Source organism: Pomacea canaliculata, linkage group LG11 (assembly GCF_003073045.1).
Source record: "Pomacea canaliculata isolate SZHN2017 linkage group LG11, ASM307304v1, whole genome shotgun sequence".
NCBI classification, from domain to species: domain Eukaryota; kingdom Metazoa; phylum Mollusca; class Gastropoda; order Architaenioglossa; family Ampullariidae; genus Pomacea; species Pomacea canaliculata.
This window is the reverse complement of record NC_037600.1, coordinates 9,056,238-9,083,300: the sequence shown is the minus strand read 5'-3', so window position 1 is coordinate 9,083,300 and position 27,063 is coordinate 9,056,238. Positions and strand designations below refer to the sequence as shown.

General features: G+C 38.0%; 1 protein-coding gene across 6 annotated transcripts in view; it reads right to left on the bottom strand.

The window, feature by feature from the left end:
- The window catches only part of LOC112574877 (protein PRRC2A-like), a 44,144-nt gene that overhangs the window by 9,373 nt on the left and 7,708 nt on the right, over positions 1–27,063 (bottom strand). For 2 of the 6 annotated variants that reach the window (XM_025256207.1, XM_025256210.1), the window contains exons 8-33: positions 24,893–24,975; positions 23,643–23,816; positions 23,484–23,534; positions 23,128–23,230; positions 22,731–22,838; positions 22,257–22,346; positions 21,579–21,851; positions 21,198–21,305; positions 19,730–20,048; positions 18,975–19,130; positions 18,735–18,813; positions 18,282–18,464; positions 17,635–17,819; positions 17,216–17,424; positions 16,694–16,779; positions 15,348–16,471; positions 14,695–14,839; positions 13,924–14,532; positions 13,415–13,521; positions 7,784–7,965; positions 7,396–7,609; positions 6,645–7,108; positions 4,139–4,225; positions 3,286–3,468; positions 2,473–2,702; positions 75–408 (exon numbers count right to left, since the gene is read on the bottom strand). In XM_025256207.1, the coding sequence (XP_025111992.1) occupies positions 75–408; positions 2,473–2,702; positions 3,286–3,468; positions 4,139–4,225; positions 6,645–7,108; positions 7,396–7,609; positions 7,784–7,965; positions 13,415–13,521; positions 13,924–14,532; positions 14,695–14,839; positions 15,348–16,471; positions 16,694–16,779; positions 17,216–17,424; positions 17,635–17,819; positions 18,282–18,464; positions 18,735–18,813; positions 18,975–19,130; positions 19,730–20,048; positions 21,198–21,305; positions 21,579–21,851; positions 22,257–22,346; positions 22,731–22,838; positions 23,128–23,230; positions 23,484–23,534; positions 23,643–23,816; positions 24,893–24,975 (5,886 nt within the window). The remainder of the gene's footprint in view (positions 1–74; positions 409–2,472; positions 2,703–3,285; positions 3,469–4,138; positions 4,226–6,644; positions 7,109–7,395; positions 7,610–7,783; positions 7,966–13,414; positions 13,522–13,923; positions 14,533–14,694; positions 14,840–15,347; positions 16,472–16,693; positions 16,780–17,215; positions 17,425–17,634; positions 17,820–18,281; positions 18,465–18,734; positions 18,814–18,974; positions 19,131–19,729; positions 20,049–21,197; positions 21,306–21,578; positions 21,852–22,256; positions 22,347–22,730; positions 22,839–23,127; positions 23,231–23,483; positions 23,535–23,642; positions 23,817–24,892; positions 24,976–27,063) is intronic. The other 4 variants (XM_025256208.1, XM_025256211.1, XM_025256212.1 and 1 more) reach the window with 4 other exon arrangements.

The window sequence follows — 27,063 nt, the reverse complement described above, 5'->3', positions numbered from 1 at the left end:
TTTAACGCTTTTTTTAAATGTTTATGAAAAAAGTACTTTAATAAAACTATTAACACAGTCTGTGCTGTACTCACCTTGCAGACATTGGAATGCTCTCCCATGCTGTGAGAACTGTGTGACTCTAGACTGTGCGGCTTATTGTCTAGACTCTCAGTCTTCATATCGGAGGGAGAGAAGACCATGGATTCTGTAGGCACTGGGGACAAAGCAGCCCCTACTACCCCTGCCTTCTCCAGTCCCACCACCACTGCACCCAGCATACTGGTGCTAGGAGTGGTCTGTGAGATGGTGACATCTGCTGTTGCTGTGGTGAAGGTTGTGTAGGTGGCAACACTCACTGTTGTGCTATCAGTACCGGATGCAGCGGAGTTTGCTGTCAGCGATGATGTAATAGAGGTGCTGCTAGGCCTAATAAAAAGGAGAGGAAAAGGGTTGTTTCTATTTTTTAAATACACAACAATATATATTTAAAAAACTCTTGGATAATTATCAATGCTTAAAATGACATTCTGAACTCATGGAATTTTGCAAATCATTGTCACCACAACCCTTATTAACACTGATATAATGTGACATGCTCAAATTATTTTAAGGTGAGGAACAACTCGAGAAAACGATCTGAGGGTGTTGTGGTCAAATTTGAGATAATACCAGATTTGCATACTTGAATGAGTTCAGATGTATTTTATTGAAAAATCTCTTTGACCATAACTAAAAACATTTTCACAACTACCCATGTTGATTATTTCCTACAAGCCTGGCAGTAACAACAAAATTAGCTAATGTTTGCACCTTGGGTACACCTATTTCGATTTAAGCTGCCATGTTACACACACCATTGTAATCAGCATTCTCTCTTCTACATCACTAACTTAAGGCCTGGTACCGGCCTAAAAAAATTTTTCATTTCACGTGATAGCGCGGATTTTTTTTTTATCAGCTATTTAGCTCTTGAATGTAGTTTCAAAAAAATGGTTTTACTGCACTTGTCACACTATCGGTTGCCATGGAAACAATCCAAAATGGCGCTCAAACAATTTAAAATGCTTTTAGCTTCGTCAATTTTGTGAGTAGACTCAAAATTCTGTTTGAAATAGTTACCTAAAAAACAGATCTTTATTTCTATGAGGGGGAGTTTTGAAAATCGTCTTAATTTTTTTAATTATTTTTTTTTTTTAAAAAAAAACAACTGTTAAATTAAAAAAATTTGATTTAAAACAGTATAACTAACAAACTACTAAATATTTCTTAAAAAGCCCTCATAGAAATGTTTAAATCTGTATGAAGAAAAACAACAAGCGCCATCCAACATTATGTGATGTGACCCTATTTCTCAAATGGCGGAGTGTGTTGCAATCTCAAACATTCTCTATTCTAGCTAATTCTGCACTCGGGAAAAGTAACTATGAAACAAGAAGCTGTCTTTAGTGACAAAATATACATTTTTCTAGATTGTTCTATGAAAATCCACTTGGTGAGTGAATAGAACATGCGTGTAACTTTCACAATATACTATAATCTCAAAATGGCTAAATATTAAAATTTTTGACAATTTTAACAACTAAGCAGGGGACGGTAACCTAAAAGATTGTTTCAGATGAAAAACATAGGCATTCCTCTTTCATATGAAATTGCTTGTGCCATCTGCCCTATATATTACAGACTAACTCTAATCTTCTCAAATCAGTCCATCATTTGGAAAAGATGCCCAATGACCATCTCTGTGGGTGCCTTACATGTTAAAACTGCCGAGTCCCATTTTAATCAAGGCGCTGCTCACCTCTCCTAGGTTATGAAACAACTTGACATTGTTCCACCATTATTATGTAAACCGAACAATGACATCAACATGAAGATGTAGGCAAGCAGATGAGGCCATGCTGATACGAAGTAGAGAAAAGGGAAAATTGAAACGGCAGAACAAGAATGCTGAGAAGGCGAAACCTGTGGACCTGCCATACATATTTTACATGGCAGGATATGCAGCATAGCTTGTAAAAAGCATCAACTTTTAGACATTTTGCTCACAATGAAAGTGCTTAGTTTAGGATACTGACCAATGAGACCACATTGTCTCACATTTCAAAAGAGTTTTGGAATGATTTAAAGCTTATGTGTTTCATTTACAGCATGAACTAGGGACAAGAATGATTCCAACAATATGCAACATATCAGGCTTTGCACAACTGACCTGCATATTGCTGAAGCTGAAACGTGAGCCTACCATTTTTGGTATCAGTGACATGCTTTAAAAGAACGAAAATCAATAAGGCCAGGTGTGAAAGGCAAGTTTTAGACCAAAACATATACCTATAAACAACACACACAAACCCTATAATATATCAAAACTTTGTGAGATCTCAAATCTGATCAGGCCACCACAAATCAGTTTTCTCATGCTGCTCTTTACATAACCACAGTTTACTAGCACCTAAGCCATTTGTTTTATGGTCTAGAGTTTCTATTACTTACTTTTCAAAGACTGGTGGCAAGTCCCAGAAATTTTTGACCGAAGCAATCTTGGAGGAGAGGACCTGGGTGGCTGGGGAGGTGGGTGAAGTGATTGGGGGCAGGCTGGGAGCTGTAGGGGTTTCCTGGCTGCGGTCGCTGTGAACAATCTCCACTGTGCTGGAATTTGGTTTGGGTGTCTCAATAGGTTCCAAGGTGTTGTCAAAGCCAAAGTCAAGCTCTATTTCTGTACCCTGTACACATGCCACATAAGGATAAGATTAACATCTTATCATGAAAAGCTTGACTTAACTTGTTTGCAGAAAACGTTTACATATAGGTGAATGGGTGGGGGCAAGGAGAATCTGGCTACAGTACATATGAACAGACTAAGCCCAAACATTACAGTGATCCTTTAAGCCAGAGACTTGACACAGGGCTCACACAAGTCTAAGCACACTGAACGAGGACCTTTCAACCTCACATTTTGTAAGGTGCAGACCAAACTAACTGCAGTTCAACTGTACAATATATCAACATATACTTCTGTTGCTCATATATTCATTTATCACAGATTATAAAAGAAGTTATAGCCTGAAGTACAATTTTATTTGTATGAATGTGATAAGCTAAGATGTGCATGGGTTATACGCTTTTTAGATTATATTTTCCGGACAAAAGAGTTGAGTTGACCCTGTTGACATTTAAAAACTTTAATGAAAAATTAACCAATGTGTTTTACATCAGCGGAACAGATATTGCACCTTATAAAGGTTTTTCTTAAAGATCACAGACACGAATTTTCAAATTTTAAGATAACTGAGGTTTCATAAATACCTTGCCAAAAATGGGATCCTTGAAACTAGGTGGCATCTGTATCGGTTCAGGCTTGGAGCCTAAGTCAGCCACCCGTATGACAGACTTCTCCTTTGTAGATTCTGGTTTTTGGATTACCTTCATGCTGGCACTAGCTTCAGCAGTCTTTGTGATGGTCTTCTCTCCACTGCGGGCAATCTGCTGCTTAAAAAGCAACACATATATTACACTGATGTCTTTAAAAAGTGGAGACCTTGAACAGATGAGTATTAGGGGCATGCTAATACTGAGTGGAAAGTGGTTAAACAGGCTTTAAATCACGTGAAAGTAAAATAAAGTCAGCAAATACAACTCAATACCACCAGTATTATATCTGTCCAACAGTAGAGGCACAAAGACCACACGTGACCTCCTGACTCAGGTTCACTTTGGGAAAAGAGGTAAATGAGTTGAGAGAGCTCTTGTACATGTCTCTAGCTAAAAGCTCAATTCATTCAACGTTGTCTGTTGAGTAGTTATTACAGTATTCATGCAACAAGTATGTTCTAATTAGCCACATCTACTGATACATTAGAGCACTTTTCCAAGCAGTACAAACACAAACTGTATTACTACAACACTGGTTTCCCAAAACATTTTACCAAACATACAGTACAAAGCACAGATCTACAATCAACCTCCCAACTATAAAACTCACAGAGGGAAACTATGCATGCAAACACTTCTAAAGTAACATCTAGGTATACCTTTACTGGGATGTTTTTTTTGTTTTTTTTTTAATGCAAGGGCATACATTCACTCAGTTTTTTGTTCATTACATTCCACTTAACCGACTAAACAAATCTGAGTAGAATCAAGTTAACACAGCATTCACCTTTGGCTGCCTTTGTGGCTTTGGGGCTTCAAAAGTGGTAGACTCACTTTCAGCAGCCTTCAGCTTCTCTGTCAAGTGTTCACCAACCTAAAAGGTACGAGAAAAGATTTCGCCTCACAAAAATACTTAGCAAATTTATAATTATTTTTCTCTGAAATGTGGCTAATGGCAAGCACCTTTCATTATAAAAATCACACAACCCATCTTATCAGTCTGTTTGACAAATGTTTGTGTAGCACATTCAGCAGAAACAACATTGCTTTTGTTATGAAAGTGCATGGAGATAAATCCTTAAAGATCTAACCCAGATTAGATACTACTGATTTATAAAAACTCATAGGTACCCATATATTTTTGTTATCTCTTCTAGATATTGAAAAAGAACATACATCGCATTTTTAGTTCAAATGTTTAACAATATTTCTTTTTTGCTTATTACTGATACAGCAAGCTACCTTTTCCAAATTCTGATGAAAGCAATGTGAACATCATTTATAGCAAAGCAGCATGCTTGGAAACAATCAGAAAAGCTATCACAGCATTGATTATAAAACTACAGTGAGAATAGACAAGCATTAGGCACCTCTTTCTGCAATTAAATTTTGCTACATTTCAGAGAACCAAAAGTTTCAAATGTCACACTATTTGCTGACAGTACACATGGTATCCGCATAAATATCAAAAAGACAACAAGGTTACTTTTCGATATTGATTTCTTTACAAAAGTTTGCAATGAGAGCTTTCTTAGTGTTTTGACAGAAAAAAATGATGACCTGCACATCCTTCTGTACACGATTCTGACTGACCAAAATGTGGTTAACTTTTTCCCCACGACATGGCTACAGGGCAGCAAGCACGCAGCCTTTGCTTGTGTACGTGCTGCGATTTAGTGTACACCATATTGTTGTAACCACAAAGGCCTTATCTCACGCAGCAATATAGCACTTAGCAGCCCCTAAAAGGCCTAGCGAGTTGTGCACACGGCACACAGAAAGGCCTTGTAGCAAGGTTTTGAGATATAGCAGGCTTTTCTATTTTCTCGCTATGCCGACCTACATTTTAGGGCTGTAGCCAATCGGAATGCTTGAACACAGTAGGCTCCCTTTTACCTCCACATTGTAAATAATGGCCATGTGGTAGGAGGAGAGCTGTGTTCTCATGATTTCTCTTTGGGAGAATTATCCGTGTCTGTTCATCTGCACACCCAGATTACATTAACCGAAATGCAGGCTTGATTAAATGAAGCAGTTCATTAAAAGTGGATGACATTTGCAAAAAGCGTCTACACTCTCGTGAATCTTCTGGAGATATTTCTTCTTGGAAGAAATGAATATGCCCCTAAGCGACTCCTTTGCGTTACCCACTCCCTCACCCACATCTTTTTTCCTTTGTTCTTCTTTCTCTCCGCTTCATCATGCAATATCACCATCGCAGCGGCAGTTGCTTCCAAAAGTATCTTATTGTCGATGCTGCCTGCCATATTGTTGACTATCCATAATGCGCTGTGTGGATGACGTCAAGTCGCAAGACACTTGTGTGGCCTTGCTACGCGAGAATAGGACGATGGTGCTAAGCTGCCTTGTATGGTTACTCAATTCAACATGGATTTGTACTCAAACAACCAAAAATGAGAAGAAAACAGTAATATTTAAATTTTAATGTATATTCTAATAAAATATATGCTTGTTTGGTGCTTTGTGTTTGTATATTCTTACCACATAAATGTTTTCAAAATGCTCTTTAAAATGGAGTTTTACAGATAGTTGGCTTTACTGTAGGCTAATAGATATAAATTGTTAAAAGTACCGGTCGAAATTTCATTTGCGGGCATTTGCCACGTCGGGAATAGCTAGCAATTGAGCAAACTCGCCATAGTGTGTGGAAAGAGTTATTCTTAAAAATACTTCTGAATGAATCTCTATATTCCACTTAAAAGCTTTTCTACAGAAAGTTTCTGTCATAAATGCACTTTTCATGGTCAAGTTAAAGAAAAAATAAAATCCTTTCCTGGTTAAAAGCTGCACTTAAGCAAGCACCTCAGACCCCAAAAATAAATTATTAGAACTATACTTTGTTTACCACAGAAAAAGAACAAGCAAAAAGGAATTCAAATAAAGCAATGGCCAAAAGATTGCAGGTTAAGGATTCCAAATCAAACATCTTTTCACCATTGGCGATTTTCAGTAACAAATAGCATTTCTGAAATAAGTTTTGGAACTAAGGCTTGCTTTTTCATGGACACACTAAAATATTAGATCCAAAATTTACTATTTTTTTGGTCTAGTTTTTCTGCTCGAGTGTGAAATCTTGAACAGACTTTTCCCTGCAATTGAGTAGTAGCAGTGAGGTAATGAAACAATTAAGAGGGTCCTCATAATTTGGCTGATATTCTGGATTTGAATTTGTCCCCGAATAGGTAAGACTTTATTTCACTTCTGCTTCTTCTTAATTTTTATTTAAATGTAGATACTTGGCAGGGTGTTTAAACGGAGCAAGCCAATAGTACCTTTGTTTCAGAATCCTTGAGCTTGTTATCAGCACTGGGGGAACTCCGTGTAGACGAAGAAGCAGAGTTAGGCTGGCCATCACTTACATCTACTCCACTGTCGTGCTGGTCTCCCTTGTCAAACTTGCTGTCCCCGACAGACACTGACACCGATGACAAGGAGTTAAGACTGACTGCTGGCTTTGTGATGGCCAGGGAGCTGGAGACTGATATGGTGGCTGCAATGGTAGGAGATGTACTGGCCACATTGCTTCCCATGGTTCCCACTGAGGCTGCGAAGCTGATGGGTTTGGTCCATGCACTGACAGTAGGTGGTGGAGCTGGTGTCATGGAGACTGACTGTGCTGCTGAACATGGCAGTGGTCCAGTAACAGCAGAGGGTTTGACAGGAGACCCCTGTGAGCCTGCAGGGACTTGCACAGCTGCCTTTGTTGTTGTCAAAGAGCCAGCAACTTCGTTTCCCACTTCAAAAAATTAAAATAAAAAAATCCTTGACAGGCACACACCATTACTTCAAAGTACCTCTGTATAATAGTTTTCGGCTACTTTTGACTCTTTTCATAGAGTGAATAATCACAGAGTATATATATATATCTTGTGGTACTTGCCTTGTGTATTTATCAACAGAGAACATCATTCTTTTTTATCTTAACTAATCAGCAATAAGCATCCTATTCATATGCCACCTAAGTTATCTCTCTTTCTCACAATGTTCTTTATGGTACCCCCAAAAAGGAGAAAATTTCGATACCTTTCTCTTCTAGTCCTGCAGGTGCACTGCCAATAGGGATATTGCTTGCAAGCTCATTATCCCACTGCTCTATATTAGACATAATATTCTTGCTTAATTCCTTCTCCTTTTCCCGCTGCTCTTTCTGCTTTGCCAAACGTGGAGGCAGTTTGTTGGATTTGCTGTAACTACTGCGACTGATCTTGGGCGAAAGACCCTTGGGGCGGGCAATCACCTGCATTGGAAGAAATTTCCAGCTAAGTTCAGAACACTACAGAATCTGAATCCAAATAATTCAAGGATGGCAAGACTACTGACAATTTACTTGTTTCGTAAGAATACGAAGATAAAGCATATAACATTTTGACATATAACTTGTTATGTAAAGCATATGGCGCAGTAATATTACCTTGTTTGAACTGTCCCGCTTCTTCTGTTGCTGCTCTGTCTTCTTCTGCTGCTCAGCTTCCTCCTTCAATTTGATCCTCATGGTCTTCTTTGAAGTAACTTCTTGAAATCCATCATTGCTGTCAAAAAGGAAGGCGGGATCGTCTATGGTCACCTCAGGTTGGTCGTCAATCACAACTACACCTGTGGCAGAAAAGCCTTCTGTGATGAAAATTTATATCAGCCAGTTTACTTATTCTATGATCTACTTAAACTGTCACTGCATGATCAGCGTGTATACTAAGCTATGTTTATTGACTGGTAGAGTACACACAAGAAGTAATGTAGAAATGAGAGCTCTTTAGATCAGGGGTGCCCAACCTACGGCCCACTCATATTAACCAGACACAATATACTTTCATTTTTAACGTCATGATTCTGGCAAAACCGCCATGTTTTGGCCCGCTAGATTTATTCTCAGGTCCAGTTTGGCCCTCAAGCGAGAAAAGGTTGTGTAACACTGCTTTAGATAGCTTTGACCTTTTAAGGTCATCAGGAGTGACCTTCCCTCACCAAACTGGTACTGGTGAGGTCACTGGTCTTGACGTTTTTTTTACATCTTTACTTGTATATCTGCAACATGTTTTTATGGTTGATCAGAGCTTTTATTATACCACTTGACATCTAAACTGATTTTTTCCTGTTCTTGAACAATTTATTTTCATGGATCATTTGTTAATCCACAGTCTCTAGTGCCACATACGTGCCAATTTTCTTTGCTTTGTTTTGGTATTTGTGTACCAGTGTATAAGATTTTATCTCTTTTTTAGCAATTGCTCCAGAAAATTTCTTGACTATGTAACTCATTGCTGTGAGAGCCTAAATTTACTATTTTATGTGCACAATGTTTTTCTGTTTTTGTCAGTTCAATACATTATCGGCCAGTTCTTTCTTTTAAAAAAAGTACATATAGCCCTCTGTTACAAAAAGGGAAAACAGTATTTTAAAAAAATACACTCAGATTGAAGTGGCAAAATAAAGCATGCATCATTGGATTGAAAGATTCCTCAACTGCATCATTGCAAAAAGCAAGCTTTTTACACACATAAAATGGGCCAATAGGGGATTTTTGCTTTAAGCGTATTAAAGGTGTACCCAATACTGCATATTCAAAGATTTAAGTACCACATGCTTTAAATATGGTGGTTTCCTTTTTTTCTATGTACTCTAAGTCTATGGATACTTAAATCTCAAGAATGGAAGGGGGTTATTTGGTCAGGTTTAGGGAAAATAAAATCTCACATTGAAAGAGTTTTCAAAACATGTTTGCTCAGAATCAAGTGGAAAATAAATCATGCAGCAATCATTGGATTGACAGATTCTTGAACAGCATCACTGCAAACAGTGCACTTTTTTTTTCAGAAAAAGAAAACCCCTCAAAAGTATCAACCCAGAGACGCTTTAGTCAATTTGTTCTGTTTAATGAAGAAGTGATTGAAAACAACAAGATATCGACTACACTACTCTCAGTACAAGATGCTAGTTCCAAAACCACCCTTCATCCACTAAAAATGTATGGGGCATTTAATGTTCAAGGATCTAAGTAACACATGGTTTAAATGTAATAGTAAAGCTTTTTCTCACATTACTTATCCATGAATTGAATAAATCTTTTCATATGCACAGCATGCGTACACTGAAATCTCAAGAATGGAAGGGGGTTATTTGGTCAGGTTTAGGGAAAATAAAATCTCACATTGAAAGAGTTTTCAAAACATGTTTGCTCAGAATCAAGTGGAAAATAAATCATTCAGCAATCATTGGATTGACAGATTCTTGAACAACATCACTGCAAACAGTGCACTTTTTTTTTCAGAAAAAGAAAACCCCTCAGAAGTATCAACCTAGAGACGCTTTAGTCAATTTGTTCTGTTTAATGAAGAAGTGATTGAAAACAACAAGATATCGACTACACTACTCCCAGTACAAGATGCTAGTTCCAAAACCACCCTTCATCCACTAAAAATGTATGGGGCATTTAATGTTCAAGGATCTAAGTAACACATGGTTTAAATGTAATAGTAAAGCTTTTTCTCACATTACTTATCCATGAATTGAATAAATTTTCATATGCACAGCATGCGTACACTGAAATCTCAAGAATGGAAGGGGTTATTTGGTCAGGTTTAGGGAAAATAAAATCTCACATTGAAAGAGTTTTCAAAACATGTTTGCTCAGAATCAAGTGGAAAATAAATCATTCAGCAATCATTGGATTGACAGATTCTTGAACAACATCACTGCAAACAGTGCACTTTTTTTTTCAGAAAAAGAAAACCCCTCAGAAGTATCAACCTAGAGACGCTTTAGTCAATTTGTTCTGTTTAATGAAGAAGTGATTGAAAACAACAAGATATCGACTACACTACTCCCAGTACAAGATGCTAGTTCCAAAACCACCCTTCATCCACTAAAAATGTATGGGGCATTTAATGTTCAAGGATCTAAGTAACACATGGTTTAAATGTAATAGTAAAGCTTTTTCTCACATTACTTATCCATGAATTGAATAAATCTTTTCATACGCACAGCATGCGTACACTGAAATCTCAAGAATGGAAGGGGGTTATTTGGTCAGGTTTAGGGAAAATAAAATCTCACATTGAAAGAGTTTTCAAAACATGTTTGCTCAGAATCAAGTGGAAAATAAATCATTCAGCAATCATTGGATTGACAGATTCTTGAACAACATCACTGCAAACAGTGCACTTTTTTTTCAGAAAAAGAAAACCCCTCAGAAGTATCAACCTAGAGACGCTTTAGTCAATTTGTTCTGTTTAATGAAGAAGTGATTGAAAACAACAAAGATATCGACTACACTACTCCCAGTACAAGATGCTAGTTCCAAACCACCCTTCATCCACTAAAATGTATGGGGCATTTAAATGTTCAAGGATCTAAGTACACATGGTTTAAATGTAATAGTAAAGCTTTTTCTCACATTACTTATCCATGAATTGAATAAATCTTTTCATACGCACAGCATGCGTACACTGAAATCTCAAGAATGGAAGGGGGTTATTTGGTCAGGTTTAGGGAAATTAAAATCTCACATTGAAAGAGTTTTCAAAACATGTTTGCTCAGAATCAAGTGGAAAATAAATCATGCAGCAATCATTGGATTGACAGATTCTTGAACAGCATCACTGCAAACAGTGCACTTTTTAAAAATTCGTATACATGAAATATGTGGCTTGCCTAGTGATGCTTTAGTCAATTTGTGTAGTCTTGAAGCCGTTCTTGAAAAACAATGATTCAATAACTACACTTCTCTTAGTACAAGATGCTAGCTCCAAAACCACCCTTATGGGAGGGAATAGGTGTTTTAGCCAATCTAGCAACTAAAGGTGTATCGCAGCAAGGCAGCCAGTCATGTAAACAGACGCCACATGCAGAGAAAGAACAGTGTGCCTATGGCTAGAGCTGAGCCAAAGACAGCAAATTCTTACTGTATTGGTGACAGGCTTTAACTGTTGTGCCACCTGACCACCATGCAAAAGGCTCATGGAGCATTATAAATATTCAATGATATAAGTAACACATAATTTAAATGTGGTCCAAACACTATCCCATTACCCATCCATGTCAAGGTTTCAAATTTTTTCTATATGTGTATGCTGAAATATCAAGAATGGAAGGGAGTTATTTGCTCAGGTTTGGGGAAAATAATCTTATAATGAACTTATACTTGTTTGCTCAAATTCAAATCATGAAACAATTATTGGATTGACATATTTTTGAACAGCATCACTACAAACAGCTCTTGTTTTTTTATATGCATAAAATACACAAGACAGGCCCAGTCAATTTCTGCTTTATAATGAAGAGGAAAAACAATTGTAAGTGGCCTAAGGATGGTCCACCCCAGGGACTGCTCTGCAAACCTTAACAGCAGGAGAAAGCTGATTAAAGCTACTTCTTGTGTATGAACTACAATGACAGGCCTTGGGGATGCAGAAGTTGCACTGGATGCTGCTGATTGCAGGTGTAGCAAGACTCGATGTTGAAGCAAGTTATGCTCATGCGTAGAAACTATGGATCTTCTAGTGTTGCTGAATGGATTAGCAAATATTTTCGTAGTATTTAAAAAAAAAAATCAAAACCAATAATAAAGCGCGAGTTGTATGTGTTTAGCTTTTTCATGTTATTTTTATTTAAATTTTACGTTCATTTACTCTTTAGGAGACGAGCTAACACACACTTGCGCAGAGATATCAAATGAAAATGGTACACAATCCACATCACTTGCAAGCTATAATAATTTGAACCTAAAAGTTTCATTTCTTTCTCAGCTGTGAAATTAAACTTTGTAGTATTTTTTTTTCTTGTAAGGTTCAATACATTGTCTTCGCATGCCTCGCTTCAACATCGAGTCTTGCTATACAGGCACACGCATACCCCCTGGGGCTGTCATAGGCTGAAAAGCATCCATGTAAGATGGACCTACAGACTCTTTAGCATGGGTATCCCTTGATACTGCAGCTCTGCCCACTACACCAAAAAGCCACTGACTGAGCAGTGTAGTCTGTAGTAAAAGTGAATCAGGATGGCAGAAACTCTGGGGCACAAAACCAAACATGAAAAAAACAGCCCATTTATAATCATAAAAAAATCTTTTAGTCTCGCATGCTTGTCTCTGGAAAGTAAAAGAAAAAACTGCCCACAATTCTTTTTTGAAAAATGTGTGGTTTGGACTCCATGTTTGATTCATCTCATGCTTTGTTCTAATGAAGTTTGGAAGGAAGGACTATAAAAGCAAATAACTACACTTTTTAAAACACTTTTTCATCCAATGTCCCACACACAAACATTCAAAACCTGTTCTAAGCATGATACACATGTTCTCCTTTATATAAGGATTCCGATCTTTCTCTGTGCATAACATTTGTAGGCTTTAATCTTTAGAATTATAATGGGTTTGGAAGGGGGGAGAATATATTTTATATTAAATTTAGCCATGTCATGTGAAAAAGAGTGCAAGACCTAGCTGCAGTATTGTCAAACTGTTTGCTCAGATATAAGTGAGGAAAAAAAAAACATGCAACAATCATTGGACTGACAGCCCTACGGGTATTTTACGGCACAGAAAGCCATGACTATACAAAGCTATAGTTCACACTTTGCGTTGATATGTAGCTGCTTCACTACTGTGCTCAGAAAATTAACAATTGATAAAAACAGCTTGCACTGGACCACAAATGTTTTATCTTTGAAATGTAGTGCCAACGTATTTTAACTAGGTACATCCTCATCCCCCTTTAGAATAAAAAGATTAATTCACAACACAATCAGTAAAAGAGTTCACCCCTTTTTGTTGCATTTAGCAAAACTGCTTTTTTTGTAGAATGAGTTTTCAACTACAAAAGCTTCTTTTGCTTAGTGTAAGATAGAACACAGCTCTTCTGCTAAGGCTAAATTCTTTGGGGTCCCAGGGATCCCTTCTTCAGATTTTTAAAAGGTCCCTGTTCTTCGCCCAAATTTGAAGGGGACCCCATTGACGAAAATTGAAGGGGTCCTCCGAACTTTTAATGCGTACTGTACGCAATTTTTTGCGTAAGCAGAGGACCTGGAACAGAAATAAAGCACTACTTACTTGCAAAATTATTGATGTCTATGTTAGCCAGAGCATCCTTTTTTTCTTTTTCTGGTTTTAAAGGCCTTGACACATCGGTGAGATCTGATTTTCGTCCTACCTTGCCCCTGCAGAAAAATAACATGCACACATGCATGTGGTTATTGGTAAAAATTTAAACCATTTAACTTGTTTCCTAACATATTTAAATTCCTAAACGCAAAGATAAATATGGATAAATATGTATTTCTCCCTTTTGCTTGAAAAAGAAAGTAGTTATGCATATCACAGTCATGCACTACAAAAGCCCTTTAAAATGTCTTTAATGCCAACACTATCAAGTCATCTTTAGCAATGAATTTGTGTGCTTGCTCAGACAAAAAAAAAATAAAGTCTGAATCATATTATTTCATAGGATTGACAGAATCTTAAAAAAACATCATTGCAAACACGTCAACCAATGCAAACCAGATATTGCAAGTTTTTTCAACCTTCAATCACTCTATTGAATGGATGCTGGCAGTACTTACTTATTCTGCATGCTGTTGATTGCATTGTTAATGGCAGTCTGGTCATTGGGAATGATACAGTCGACACGCATTACAGTTTTCACATTCTCTTTATGGTTAGCCACCGTTCTAGTCTTAGGTGCAGGTCCATTCGCCGCCGAGGTCTTCGGCGGCGCTACCCCGTTTTTTTGGTTCGGTGATTTTTCTTTGTTGCTGCGTCGCTCAACACTGTCTGACTTTCTTGACTCAGAATTGTTTGTCCCACCACTGCGTCTGTTTGGGCGATCGTTGTATGGGCGTTGGTTTGAAAAGGCTTTCTTGGACATGTCACGCTGATTCTCTCGGTTTTCTCTCATCTCGTTTTTTGAATCTCGCCCTTTCTCAAGGAAGTCACTGCTCTCTGAAGCAGTTTCCCATTCTTCCCCTTCGTTGGATGGCTGCTTCTGAAGAGGGGGCTTCTTGCTTATATTAGACACAGGTGTACTGCCTCCTCTTCCTCGGGAAGGTCTTCCGCGTCCTGATGATCCCCTTTCGTAACCACGTCCTCGTTCACTCATCCCACCCCTGCGGAACCTTGGTGGTGGCTGATTCCGCTCTTGCCTGCGGTTGTCTCGACGCCTGTGCTCCATGCTTAAGCAAAATAAAAACGTCATTTTTTTTCCCTCCAAGCTAACATTCCACAAGAAATCAAACAACAAAGTGACATAGCTATCCTTCATAAAAATAGAAGTTTACCACTAGTCCAATCAATACACACGTGATGTAGCTTAAAAGTAAAACTTATAGGCTTACCTATTATTATTTTCCAATGGAGGAGGTTGGTCTCCAAATGTGTTTCCATTTCCTCTACCAGATACAGGGCGGCCATAACCACCCCCTCTGGGTGGTGCAGACATACCTCGTCCACCTCCACGACCATGATGCCCAGAGCCACCACCTGTACAAAATATTCTGTCAAAATCTTTTGAAACCATTCTGAATGGCTTCTTTATTTTGCTTATTGGAATGCCATAGTAAGCAGAGGGAGGCTATGATTCTATGATAGCAATGTGACACATCTATGCAGAACAAGAGACAATCTCAATTTGTGATGGCACTGGTAAGACATTGAGAAAGAGAGGGAGAGATAGAAATGCAAACTAGTAACAAAGAGAGATGGAAAGCAACCAAGGTCATCTCAGCAATTTTTACCTTCCCCATCGATGCTAAATGCTAAAACCTGTTAGGTCAAGGAAGGGACAAATGTTTCTTGACTTTAGTGCACAGATGATGTGATTGAATAAGTCTGGCTCAAATGAAGCTACAGATGGACAAAAGCATCACACTGGAGAGAAATCAACCAGGGTTAAGCTGGTTACCTCAGCTAGCTTTACGTAGTCAAACACAAAAGTTGTATGTTAACGGACATGCATTCAAAATTTATAATCTTAAGACATCTGTCATACCTCTGCCTCTTCTAGAGGGTTCTCCTCTAGGAACAAATGCCATATCATTATGCCCATGTTTATCGTAGTGGTCTCCATTACGGCTATCACCTCCACGGTCTCTGACACCATCATGGTCTCGTTCCTGCCGTTGATGACGTTCCCTGTTATCTCGACGATCACGGGTGTCACGGTTGTCTCTCATGTCTTTATTTTCACGACCACCTCTGCCATTACGATGATCTTTGTTATCACGGCCATCTCTGCCTTCAAGGTCATCTCTGTTGTCATGATTGTCACCAAGATTCTCTCGAGTATCACGATGTTCCCTTCTGTCACGGTTGTCAGAACCCTGCTGGGCCTCACTAGTGTCCTCCACCACCTTGTTTGTGTCCTTTTCTTTGGACCAAGCAGTACTGCCCCTCAGATGCTGCTGAGAGGATGCACTACGTTCAGCCCAAACGTTACGACTGGGTTCTCGTTTCTCAATCAACCTTGGTTCTTCTTTTACTTTTTCTTGATTTTTGTCTTTAGATACGATAAGTTCTTTGGCTTCAGATGCTCTCTCACTTGAGCTTTCACTGTAGCCACTGGCTTCATCTACTGACACATCACTTTCTTCATCATGTGCCCGCCGACGTTTGTTGTCATGAACTTCCTCGATACCAAGCTCCCCATCCTCCGACTTGTCCGCCCACCGGTTCACCCCTACTCCAGCACCATGATCTGACAGTGACCTACCCCCTCGCTCAAACCCTGAGCCAGCTGCATGGTCACGACCACGGCTAGCCCTGGAGGTATAGGGAGCACTACGGCCACCACTGCTGCTTCCACGAGTACCTCTTGTGCGACCACGGCCACGAACAAATTCACGACCACCGCGGCCTGTGTTGCTGCGAGGTCTGTCCCTCTCGCGGTCCTTGTCTCCAGCCTGGCGGTCCCGGTCTGCAAAATGATCGTCCTTCTCCATAGTATCTTCGTCTCGCTTTTTCTTCGCCGGCGGGCGGCTCCCGTTTCCCTGCCTCTCATATGTTTTGTCATGAACATTGTCTTCCGGAGTCGATTCTGGAAACACTTTCTCAAGCTCCTTCTGTTCAGGTACGGAAGCCTGTGCAGTTACTTGCTTTTCTCTTTCTTTAGCTTTCCTGGAATAAAAAACAACCTGTGCTGCTTTAACTTTCAGACATCCAGATCAATATTTTTACGACAGTGCTAGATAATCATGAGTTAAAATGGTCCAATAAAACATCTGTAATTCTTAAATCTTGAATTCATATTTGTATCACAAACTTGAATCAGCTATGATGAACAATACACAAGAATAAATCAAACACCTATTAAAACCCTAAACATGTTTAGTACTTCACCTAGCTTCTTCCTTGGCTTCCCATGGATTCTGCCGAGGTTGTTCTGGCTTTTCATCTCGTGGGACAGGTTTTTCTTTGGGTACCTCCTGCAAAAAATACCAATTTGTAGTTCTTTCTGCAGTAGAAACCAGACAAGATGGTATATTTTCCTAAAATGCCAGGGCTTTTCAACTCCCCTCTTTTACTCTGTTAAAATCGAGTTTTTCAGAAAATAAAAAGACATCACTGTAAGGTTTTTAGTCGTACCTTCTTGTAAACTTGCTGGATATTTTATTCACCAGTTACAAAAAAAAAAGTACACACAACTTGTGTTAATATCACAATTCCTAATGTCAAAATTCTGGTTCCTACATAACCCAAAAAGCATTAAATGCTAAAATTTGGCCAAGATCTAGTGGCAATCTTGTGTTCAAAAGTTTTGGACAGATTTTTTTAAAATGAAACAACTTAAAAAGCTCAGATATTCTGGGTAATGTTTAGGATCCATACTCATAAGAAAGCTGTTGGGAAAAAATCACTCACTTTAACTTCTTTTCTCGTGCCAGAAGAACGCTCAATAATGATTGTCTCTTTTGGGGAATCACTTTTTCTGTCCCGCTCTGAGGATGTGGCAGAGCTGCTGGACATGTTTGAGGCACTGCGCTTCAGTGAAGTTAAATTACTTTTGGGTGGCAGTGCCTGTTTCGACTGCTCGTATGATATCGGAGGTGGACAGCTAGGATGGTCTCTCCCTGAAACAGAAATCAAATGTGAAATACAGTCTTATTGATATGCATAATGCTCTTCACAAAATTAAAAACACAGAAATCTTAGTTTGTGGTTTTGCTCATTTTTTTTAAACATGTGCACAATTAAAAAAAAAATTTTGCAAAGCTGCACAAATGTAAAGACACACATTGCAACAAACTTTTTTTTAGTAGACAATAATGTGACAAACTTACTATCACGCTTATACTCCTCTGAAGAATAGGCACGAAAAGTTGGAGTGTGACCACTTCGTCCATCTCTCATGCCTTGGCGGTAATTACGGCCACCACCCCAGCTCTCCTCTTCCAATTTCCCAGGATCTTCATCATTCTCTTCCTTTACATTCTCTTTGTCATCTTCATCCTCCTTCTCTTGGAAGCTAATAAGAATACAAGCTGTTAGTAATCGTCACAGTCTGGACATTTCTGGTAAGTAGGATATTTGTTATTCTACTGCTTTCTTCTTTTGCTTGGTTTGCATTTTTAGGACAGTTTAACCTTAGACAAGCTCTATATTATTTTAAAATCTATTGTGTAACCCTTCAAAAATGCACTATATATCATGTATGCACACGCAACTCAAACCTTTACTTCTAACTAGTTATACTAAAGAAGACATCTTCTTTCTCTACATTTTATCTTCTGCATGAAACATTTTAACATTCCCAGCAAGTTATACTGGATTCATATCTTTATTAATTTACTATTAATATTTCTTACAAAAGAAACAGATTTAGATGCTAGCACAATAAATGAAAGCTTTGGTTTCAAATAACATTCTCATCCTCTTTAAACCAAGCACTGACTGGAGTTTTAGAAACACCAAGGTAATGGCAACACACCGTTCAGGTTCATCCCAGCCAGAATCACGTGACGCCTTTTTATCTGGAATATCATCAAACAGATCTCTTGACTCTCTCTGCTCTCTAGATGATGTGGACCTTTTCTCAACCTCTTTGGGGGCATTTTCTGACTCAGGAGGTTCATCATTATCATCGTCAGGGTGCTCCTGACGCTCGTACTCTCTGCAACACAGTTCTTTAGAAACTAGGTGCATTCTTTATTTGACCATTCTGTTTGCTTTAAATATGCCTACAAACACTTTTTACCTGGTGTCCAATTTTAATGATATTTAAATATTTAATTAGCTTTTTTTACTTTGCATTATATTAAAAGTTAACAATTTCATCTTGCCCTATTACCACAGTATACTAGGTTAATGATAAAACAACTTTAGCACAAGTCTGGTTTAATGAGAATTACATATTTCAGTGATAAAAAAATACACAACGCACCTCCTTTCATAATCATATCGGTCGTAGTCTTGGTACATTCGTTCATAGTATGGATGCCTACGTAAATCCTCATATGGACCTAAAGAACGCAAAACAGTAAAGGTATAAACAATATAAATTTATAAACAGGTGCAGTAACAGCAGCTGCAAACAAACAATTATGCACACAAGAACAATAAATGCTAAAACAACTACTAGTTTGTTTAAGCTATCATCATAGCAGTTTTTTTTAAAAATTACCTGGTGGCAAACCAGCAGCCATGTATCCACGTTCCATCCACATCCTGGGGTCACCCCTCTCAAATGGTTCTGGATGACGACCTTCATCCTGGCCTTCATTTCCTGAACCAAGACTATTGGTTCGACGTCTCATGGGTGGTGGATACATAGGCATGCCTGCAAAGTCAAAAGCACTTTCAGAAGGAGGGGAAAACTTGTCCGTCGTCTGTTCAATGTCTTTCAAGGTAGGGTTTTAAAGTAAAAATCCATCTTAAATCATTTTAAACTTCTTTCCAACACATGTAGTAAAATAATTAGCGTAAATTATGATTTGGGTATAAAGAATAAAAATACTGACTTAAATAATTGTTTTCATTAAAAAGAAAATACAAAGTTAATTAATATCTAAAGTCGTGTGTCACAGCCTTTGAAGTTTTTGTGAAGAGACAATTTAAGGAATGACACATGGGATTTTTTTTATTTTTTGGTGTATCAAGGTTTTTTCCAGCAATATTTACAAAATTGTTATCCTTTTCATGCCCCCAAAAAAAGTGTCAGTAAATTCGGTTATGCAGCAAGGAATGATAAAAATGTTTACATTTCTTTAATATTCTAATGATAACCAACAAATCATAAAATAAGAAAGTTTACAATCATGATGCCCAAACCTTTTTTGTCTTATAAGCAGCAGATATAATCCTGTTATCATTCATAACAGCCACACTTAAAAATGGCTGTGCTCAAACAACAGGCACGTTTTCTACACATATGCTCACCCTGCATGTCTAGTGGGGGTCGTGGCCCATAACGTGGATCCATGAAGTAAGGAGGAGGCATGCCTGGCCAACCACGTGGGTCTGGTCCCCAGGGAGGTGGTGGCGGCATTTGACCAGGACGGAACCCATGGGCCATAGGTGGATGAGCATTAGCAGGCGATGGTGGCTGTTGTCGAGTTGGTGTGGTCACTGAAGGAGATGACGAAGGTGGCTGAGATGGCGGCGCCATCTGTGACACTGGTGGTTGGTCTTGCTGCTGCTTTTGAAAGCGTGGTGGCACATTTCTGGAAAACCCTTTCGTAGGAGCTTGATAGTTACTCTGTCAACAAAAATCAGGCCATACTGTAATTACAAATGTGTGCAAAACTGGTTTTAAGATTAAGGGTTTCCACAGACAAGGGCTGATACCAAGTAAGGACCTTTTATACAGTCTAAGGGCTTGAATGAATATACATTAATGACTTAGTGATTTAATGTAGTTCATAAAGGCTTGGTTGCTTGGTGCTTAACTACATGGTTCGAAAAAAGTCTATCCCAAAATGCCAAGACTATAAATTTCACCTTGACAACTAAAATAAGTGTAGTAACTGTGTGAGCAATGTGGTGGTTGGAGAGATGACGGAAGGAATGAAAGCATTTATGGACTTGCTGAATAAAATGTACGGTATGTTGCATTGCTGTGTTTCATTGTAATCAAAAACTTTGCAAATCATATTCAAACATATAAGAGGATTTTACTACTGGAAATTTGTTAAAATGCCAGAAACGGTTGTTACTTGCACATCATCACGAGGTCATTTCGGCATGTGATATTCACAAACACTCATTTTTTTTCTCTGTGAAGTCGCTAAATTTTGCTTTTACAACTTCTGAGAATGTTTCTCACATCAAGATTTATTCTTCTCACTTGTAAATTAGACTATATTCAGCAAACTATGCATCAAGCACAACCAAGCTGGAATGAATCAACAAATCATTTTGGGGATGACAGAAGTGCTCATTTCTAGGGTTACAAACCAATCAGATCATTTCGTTTTAACTTTTTTTTTTTAACTAGAAACTACGATATAAGCCAATTGCAGTGAATGATACAAAAAAGGGTGCACTTGTTCAGTTAAAAATAGCTTAGAAACTATTGAGAGCACACGCCTTACACTTTTATAGTGAGTTAGGGGAAAGAATATCGGTTCAAATAGTATACAACATGTCAGTCTTCACCTGATCGTTGCATGCGTAACCAAGGCTCAAACAAGAGCCATTTTCAGTATCAGTGCCAGGCTTGGAGATAAAGTTGGTAAGGGTAGGTGTGAAAAATGATTTTATACAGCATCAAAACATTTATCAACAAAAACACATTAGAATCTGTAACAGTTTTTAGTTTCATCATGTTTAAAATTATTTTCTTTCAAAAGCAAGCACATTACATATTCTTAAGAAGGTTTCAGAAATATATAAAAAGCCTACAAACCTGGGCATATTTCTGACTTTCTCTGTATCTTCCATCCCAACTGTCCTTATCACTGCTTTCACTAGGAGTACGACTGGACCGGCCTTCTGGCTCTGGTTCTTTGATGTCCTGTGACAGACAAAAATAAAAAGTCCCACTGTATAAACTTTATCCCCTTTCTAAGTTTCTCACACAGGAATACAACTCTGCAGGTTCCCCCACCAACAACTACAGGCACATAGAACCCAGAATCAGAAGGTGCAAAACTGTTGACACGTCACATTCTCTTCATTACACCTGCAGTTTCAAAGCCTGCATCTGGCTTTTTGAAAGCAATTAACAAATATTTTTATTTGTATCTTAAGACCTCCCAAAAAATTCACAAACAGCAGCCATTCCAACCTTTTCATCTCCACTTCTCTTCTTCACTCGTTCATCAAGCTGCCGTAACTTCTCTGCAGCTGCTGCTTTTCTTTCAGCTTCAATTCTTCTTTCATCATCTTCTCGCCGCTGGCGGGCTCTTTCCACTGCAGCACTCACTTCCTCCCCTGCATGACGCCGGCGCTGGCGCCATTTCTCATCTTCATCCTCAGGCCCTAAAGCACTTGGCCCAGAAGAAGGTGCTGGTCTAGCCATCTGTGGTGGTGGTGGTGGTGGTCCATAAGGACGTGTCATCTAATAGCAAACATCCCAATTAAATAGCTTAATTAAGAGCTGAAATCATTTATTGTGGTATATAACAGTCAACAAAAAGCTACTGATGACTTTTAGAATGTTATGGCTACTCTGGTGCAAATCTATACGACTGCTGTTGAAACAATTTTTTTAATTAGATCAAAATGTGACCTTCAAATTTATCGCATTAGAAAAATTTGCATTGGTCGACTGGCAAGGTAAGGGTTTTTCTTGTTTTTTTTTTTTGCTAAGGAAAACAGTTTCTAAATATACACTACAGTGATGACCATTGACAGAAAAAAAAAAACAAGCAAAATGTAAAGCACCACACAACAGCAACTATGCAAGGTACAATATTAAATGACAATGTAAAAGGACATAATAGTGCAGAGTTCTTCTACACACCTGACTGGGGTGTGGTGGAGGCATTCGAAACTGAGGTCCATAGCCAGGAGTTCTGTGGCCAATGAAATCATATGGCATAGGCCAGCCCCGCTGAGAAAAGATCAGGGGTTATATCCAAGATATAGCAAATTGTTGATATGTTCTATATACTAAATATAACAAAATGAAAACATTACAAACTTACAAAATGCATTAAAAAGTCCTCCAATGAACATGGAGCTTGCAGTTAAATGCTTCATAGCTATTATTATTTTCTTCTTAAATTTTTATGATGCCTGCAGTACATTTGCCTTGAGCTAAAATGAAATTTTACTTGTAAATTATTTTTTCTTTGTTACTTACCAGACAATCTGACTACAGGAGCTTAAGGACTACAACAACAGTTGGGTCAGCTGGTAAAGCGACATAACAACAGGCTCCATAGGCATAAGATGATACCGAAGGGTAAGGTCTGTTCTCAAAAGAGATACATACCCCTTCCATGCCTCCAGGATGGGGTGGCCTTGGTCCACTTCTGTAATGCTGGGGTGGAACACCAGGTGGCCAGGCCTCTCTTGCCACAGGTGGTCCAATATCCTCCTGCTAAAAACAGACCCATCCTTAACAGACATTGCTCTAGCACTACTGCATTGATCCAATGATATTTTTAAGGCAAGATGATGTGGCTTAATCATTCCAAATTTTACAATGGAAGATGGAGGCCTTAAAGTTTAAAACTGCAGCTAATACAAGAAACTAGAGGAGAGTAAGACTAAGATAATGATAAAAGTATTAAGACTGATGCCCAATCAACTTTGCACGTATTTCCGTTTGCAGCATTTTACATGTAGATCACACACACACACAAGCAATCCTTTCCCCAAAGTCATACCTTATTCTTGTCACTTTTTTCATCTTTTCGGTCCTGGTCCCTGTCATCATCTTTCGGAGAGGATGACACTTTCCTATGACGTCGATTCTGGTCACTTGAGCTTCTGTTATCAAAATGTTTTTTAACATTCAACTCTGTATTTTTTAAAAATGTGCTCAACAAATTTGTTTCAACAAAAGCTTACTTATGTATTACGTCAAAGTACCAAAATCTGCTCAAGTCATAATTATTAAATCTTGTGCAACCTTTGACTGAAGCATACCTCAATTATATTCAGTTTTTGAATGGTTCTTGTCACCGACGACTAATATTTCATATGGCTGCCAATGGTGAAAAAAAGAGACATGAATACTCACCGTCTGTCATCTTTAGCATCATCTTCATCGTCACTAAAAACCAGTGTTGCACTGAAATCAAAATTTCAAAAATAAGCTTAGATTTTTTAAACAAATGTTCTAAACAAATATCAACACACAAGAGTATTCCTTGTAAAGAAAGAAATGCAAAAAACTAACTTGTAGTCAATTTCTCCTTGAGCACCAGCCCATCCCCCATCGCCAGACTCAGAGCGGAGAATTTTGTCAAAGTCCTTCAGACTCTTTTCAGAAACAATGGCTGGTCGTTTCATCAACTCATCATCCCCTTCTTGTGGGCGATGTTGAGGAACAGCGGGCATGGGTCCTCTAAACCTAAGGATAACAACATACAACTTTTTAAATTCAAAATATTTCTTACAAATTATTTTAGGTACACAAAATTTATTAAGATTGGCATCTTTAAACTGTGTGACTTTCCCAACTTAGGTGATATCTTTTTCAGAAATTCACGATTTACTATTTTGTCTAGTAACTGATGTAAGATGTCAACGCCTGACATTTAGTTGTTGCATATGCCAGTCATCAGTCAGGTGGGTGATAGATAATGTCAACCCTGAATAAAACAGCTCTGACAACACAACTCATCACGTGACTGGCTTAAAAAAAGTGGCCCGCACAGACACAATCCATCCTCTAATCAAAATAACCACATAACATACAATGTCTTGCTGCATCCACTGTTCAAGACACAGACATACATACTAGTTGAGTTCTTGTTGACTTTTCACAATCGCTAACAGTTACTAATAGTCTCAAATAAAGTCTCTTGCATAAATTTTTACAAAAAGGAATGTGACTGTTGTGTCATTTATTATAAGATCTAGACCATTTCTGTCATAATTATATCTATTATTCTGAAACATGAAATCTTGCTTAAATTGTAGAATAGATAGTATTATGTAACAGACTGCAAGATATAAAATTCTGATGATATAATGAAAATGTCTTTGAATAATTGTAAAAACTTTCCTAAATGCAATTTCTGCTTGAAGGCAGCCATAAACAATAACAAAATATCTTAAGACAGGCTTGTGCTACATTAATATATTTGCAATTTTTTTGAGTGAAAACTGATAAAACAAATATTTTCATTCTGCACACTTAAAAGTGTAACTTTTTTGTGCTAGTTATATTATAACCTACAATTTTTAAAAAAACCTAAAAGAATACTTGAAGGGCAGATTTTTACTAGTCAGAGCACATCTCTGACCTTAAATTACCCGAGATGTGGCAGCTTTGCAGAATGATGCTTATTGAACAAATAACGTCCTGAACCGATTTACCTTGGTTCAGCACACTTATTTGGTGTAAATTACATACAATCTATACAGCAATCCAAGCACTTTTTTGCTATAAAAACTGAGGTCTGTAAACAATCTGTTGCTCACCTCACATCATGTGGGTAGGGTCCTCTTGGGGGGAACCCTGGATAATTGGGTGGATATCCCCCACCAGGCAGACGGCCAAACATCTGAAAAATAATTACATTTACTTCCTAGATATATTTGTTCATCTTTATAAAGTCTAAAACAGTTAAAAAGTCATTTATAATTAGCCAGTCAGGTGGGTGATAGAGAAATGTCATCTCCACATAAAGCTATGGAGTTTTCCTCATCATTTAGCTGTAATTCCTTAAAAAAAAAATGAAGCAAAGAGCTACTGACAATAAGGCCAAACAGGTCACTGACAGCCTAATCCAGTTTCCTTGTAAATATTGTGATGCACACTGCAGGCAATGCAAAAACAATTTCTGCTTACTTATGCACATATACCAGCATTTCACTTTTTTTTACCAACTCTAGCCTCTTCTATATCTATAAAAATATTAGGAAATGGATTGCTCCACTATAAGAACCATTTCTGAAAGGAATTAACCCCCTCAGAACAACCAAAAACATATTGATTTAAAAAAGTTAATTGATCCATATGTACCTTATTTTACAAAATTAAGGCAACTACTAAAATTCAGTAAACACAACTAAATCACTTGAAACCTAGGTATTAAAATAAATGTCTAGATCTGTAGCCAACTGATTAAATTTGACCTCAAACTGTGCAAGAATGCAAACTAATACCAACATCAAACATTCGGCTTCAACTATTTTTCTAGAATTTTGTTTTGAATGGATTTATTACCATAAGATGTATGTTAGACATGCAGTCATCAGACCGGTGGGTGATAAAGAGTGTCAGCCTTGCCACAAACAGCTCTGATTCATAAGTCATCATTTGACTGGTGCCAAAATTATATCCACAAGCGCAAAAGCTATATTGTTACAAATAATGAAACAACTACATTAACCCTTTGGCTGCTTCTGCATTTGCGTACCCACTGACCGAACATTCAAAGAGGGTTGAGTAGTCGGAGGTGGAAGGGGGTGTGGCAGAAGACATTGCTTGGTGGACACAGAAACACTTCTCAAATGTGCCCGATACAGAGAAACGGAATGAAAACATACGCGCAATGCAGCAATAAGTGCCAGCATTGGGTGTTTTGCTGCTCTGATTGTCCTTCCATGCCATGTGTGTGGTACCCTGCTTTGGAATTTATCACAACAACCTTGCCTATTTGAAACAGAATATTTCAAAGCATGGTACAATGCACAGGCCTGGCAAGGGCATTCAGAGCAGCAGAATGTGGAGTGCAATCTTTTGGGTAGGAATGTTGAAATTGTTTTTGAAATGACAGTGCTTGGGACTTGTGTGATTGAGCTTCATAGAACCGTTGAGATGAATGCACTATAGGTTTCTCATGGCAGGTAACACCTGTTAGTGAAGACAGGAACATTTTTGTGAGAAATGAGTTGAGGTTTTCTATGCTTTGTATGTGTCTACAGTGCTTTTAAAATAATGACCCAAAAATCATCAAAATTCCCTGGCACAGACATGCGCATGTTCCTCATTAGCATCTAGCTATCAAAGTAAAAAGTGACTTTTTATACCCCCCTTTTCTCTTGCAAAATGGCCACCATGGCCTACTGTACTAATTATATATGTTTATTCTTTTGGTTAGAAAACTACTTTCGCTTAGGTGTTCCCAAAATTTTGCCTACAAAGGCTGTGTTTGTTTCCCTACACTTATTGTTTTCATGTTACCAGCATTGAAAATATTCAGCATATTTATAAGCATGCATCTTTTAGGTCCTTGCAACTATATTAAGTACAGAATAAAGCCTTGCACAAATAAACTGTTTGTACACACACAAACACACAATGAAATAATATACACGAAGGACATTAAATACATCGCTGAATAAACAAACAAACACATATGCCCGTCATCAGAATGGTGGGTGGTAGACAGTGTCAGCCTTGCTATGACAAGCTTTGACTACCAAAATCATCATACGACTGGTACCATAAATATTGCCAGAAGTTTAAAAGTAAATGGTTTCTGCTCAGGGTCTTGTTCATCCAATTAGTAAAAAATTTTTAGACTTCAATTTTTGGACTGAATTGTAGGAGTTAAACGAGTTTTACAAATATTTACCAGCAATAAATATATATATGTAAAGAATTTATAAAAAAATATTAATCTTCAACAGTCAATATCATTCTC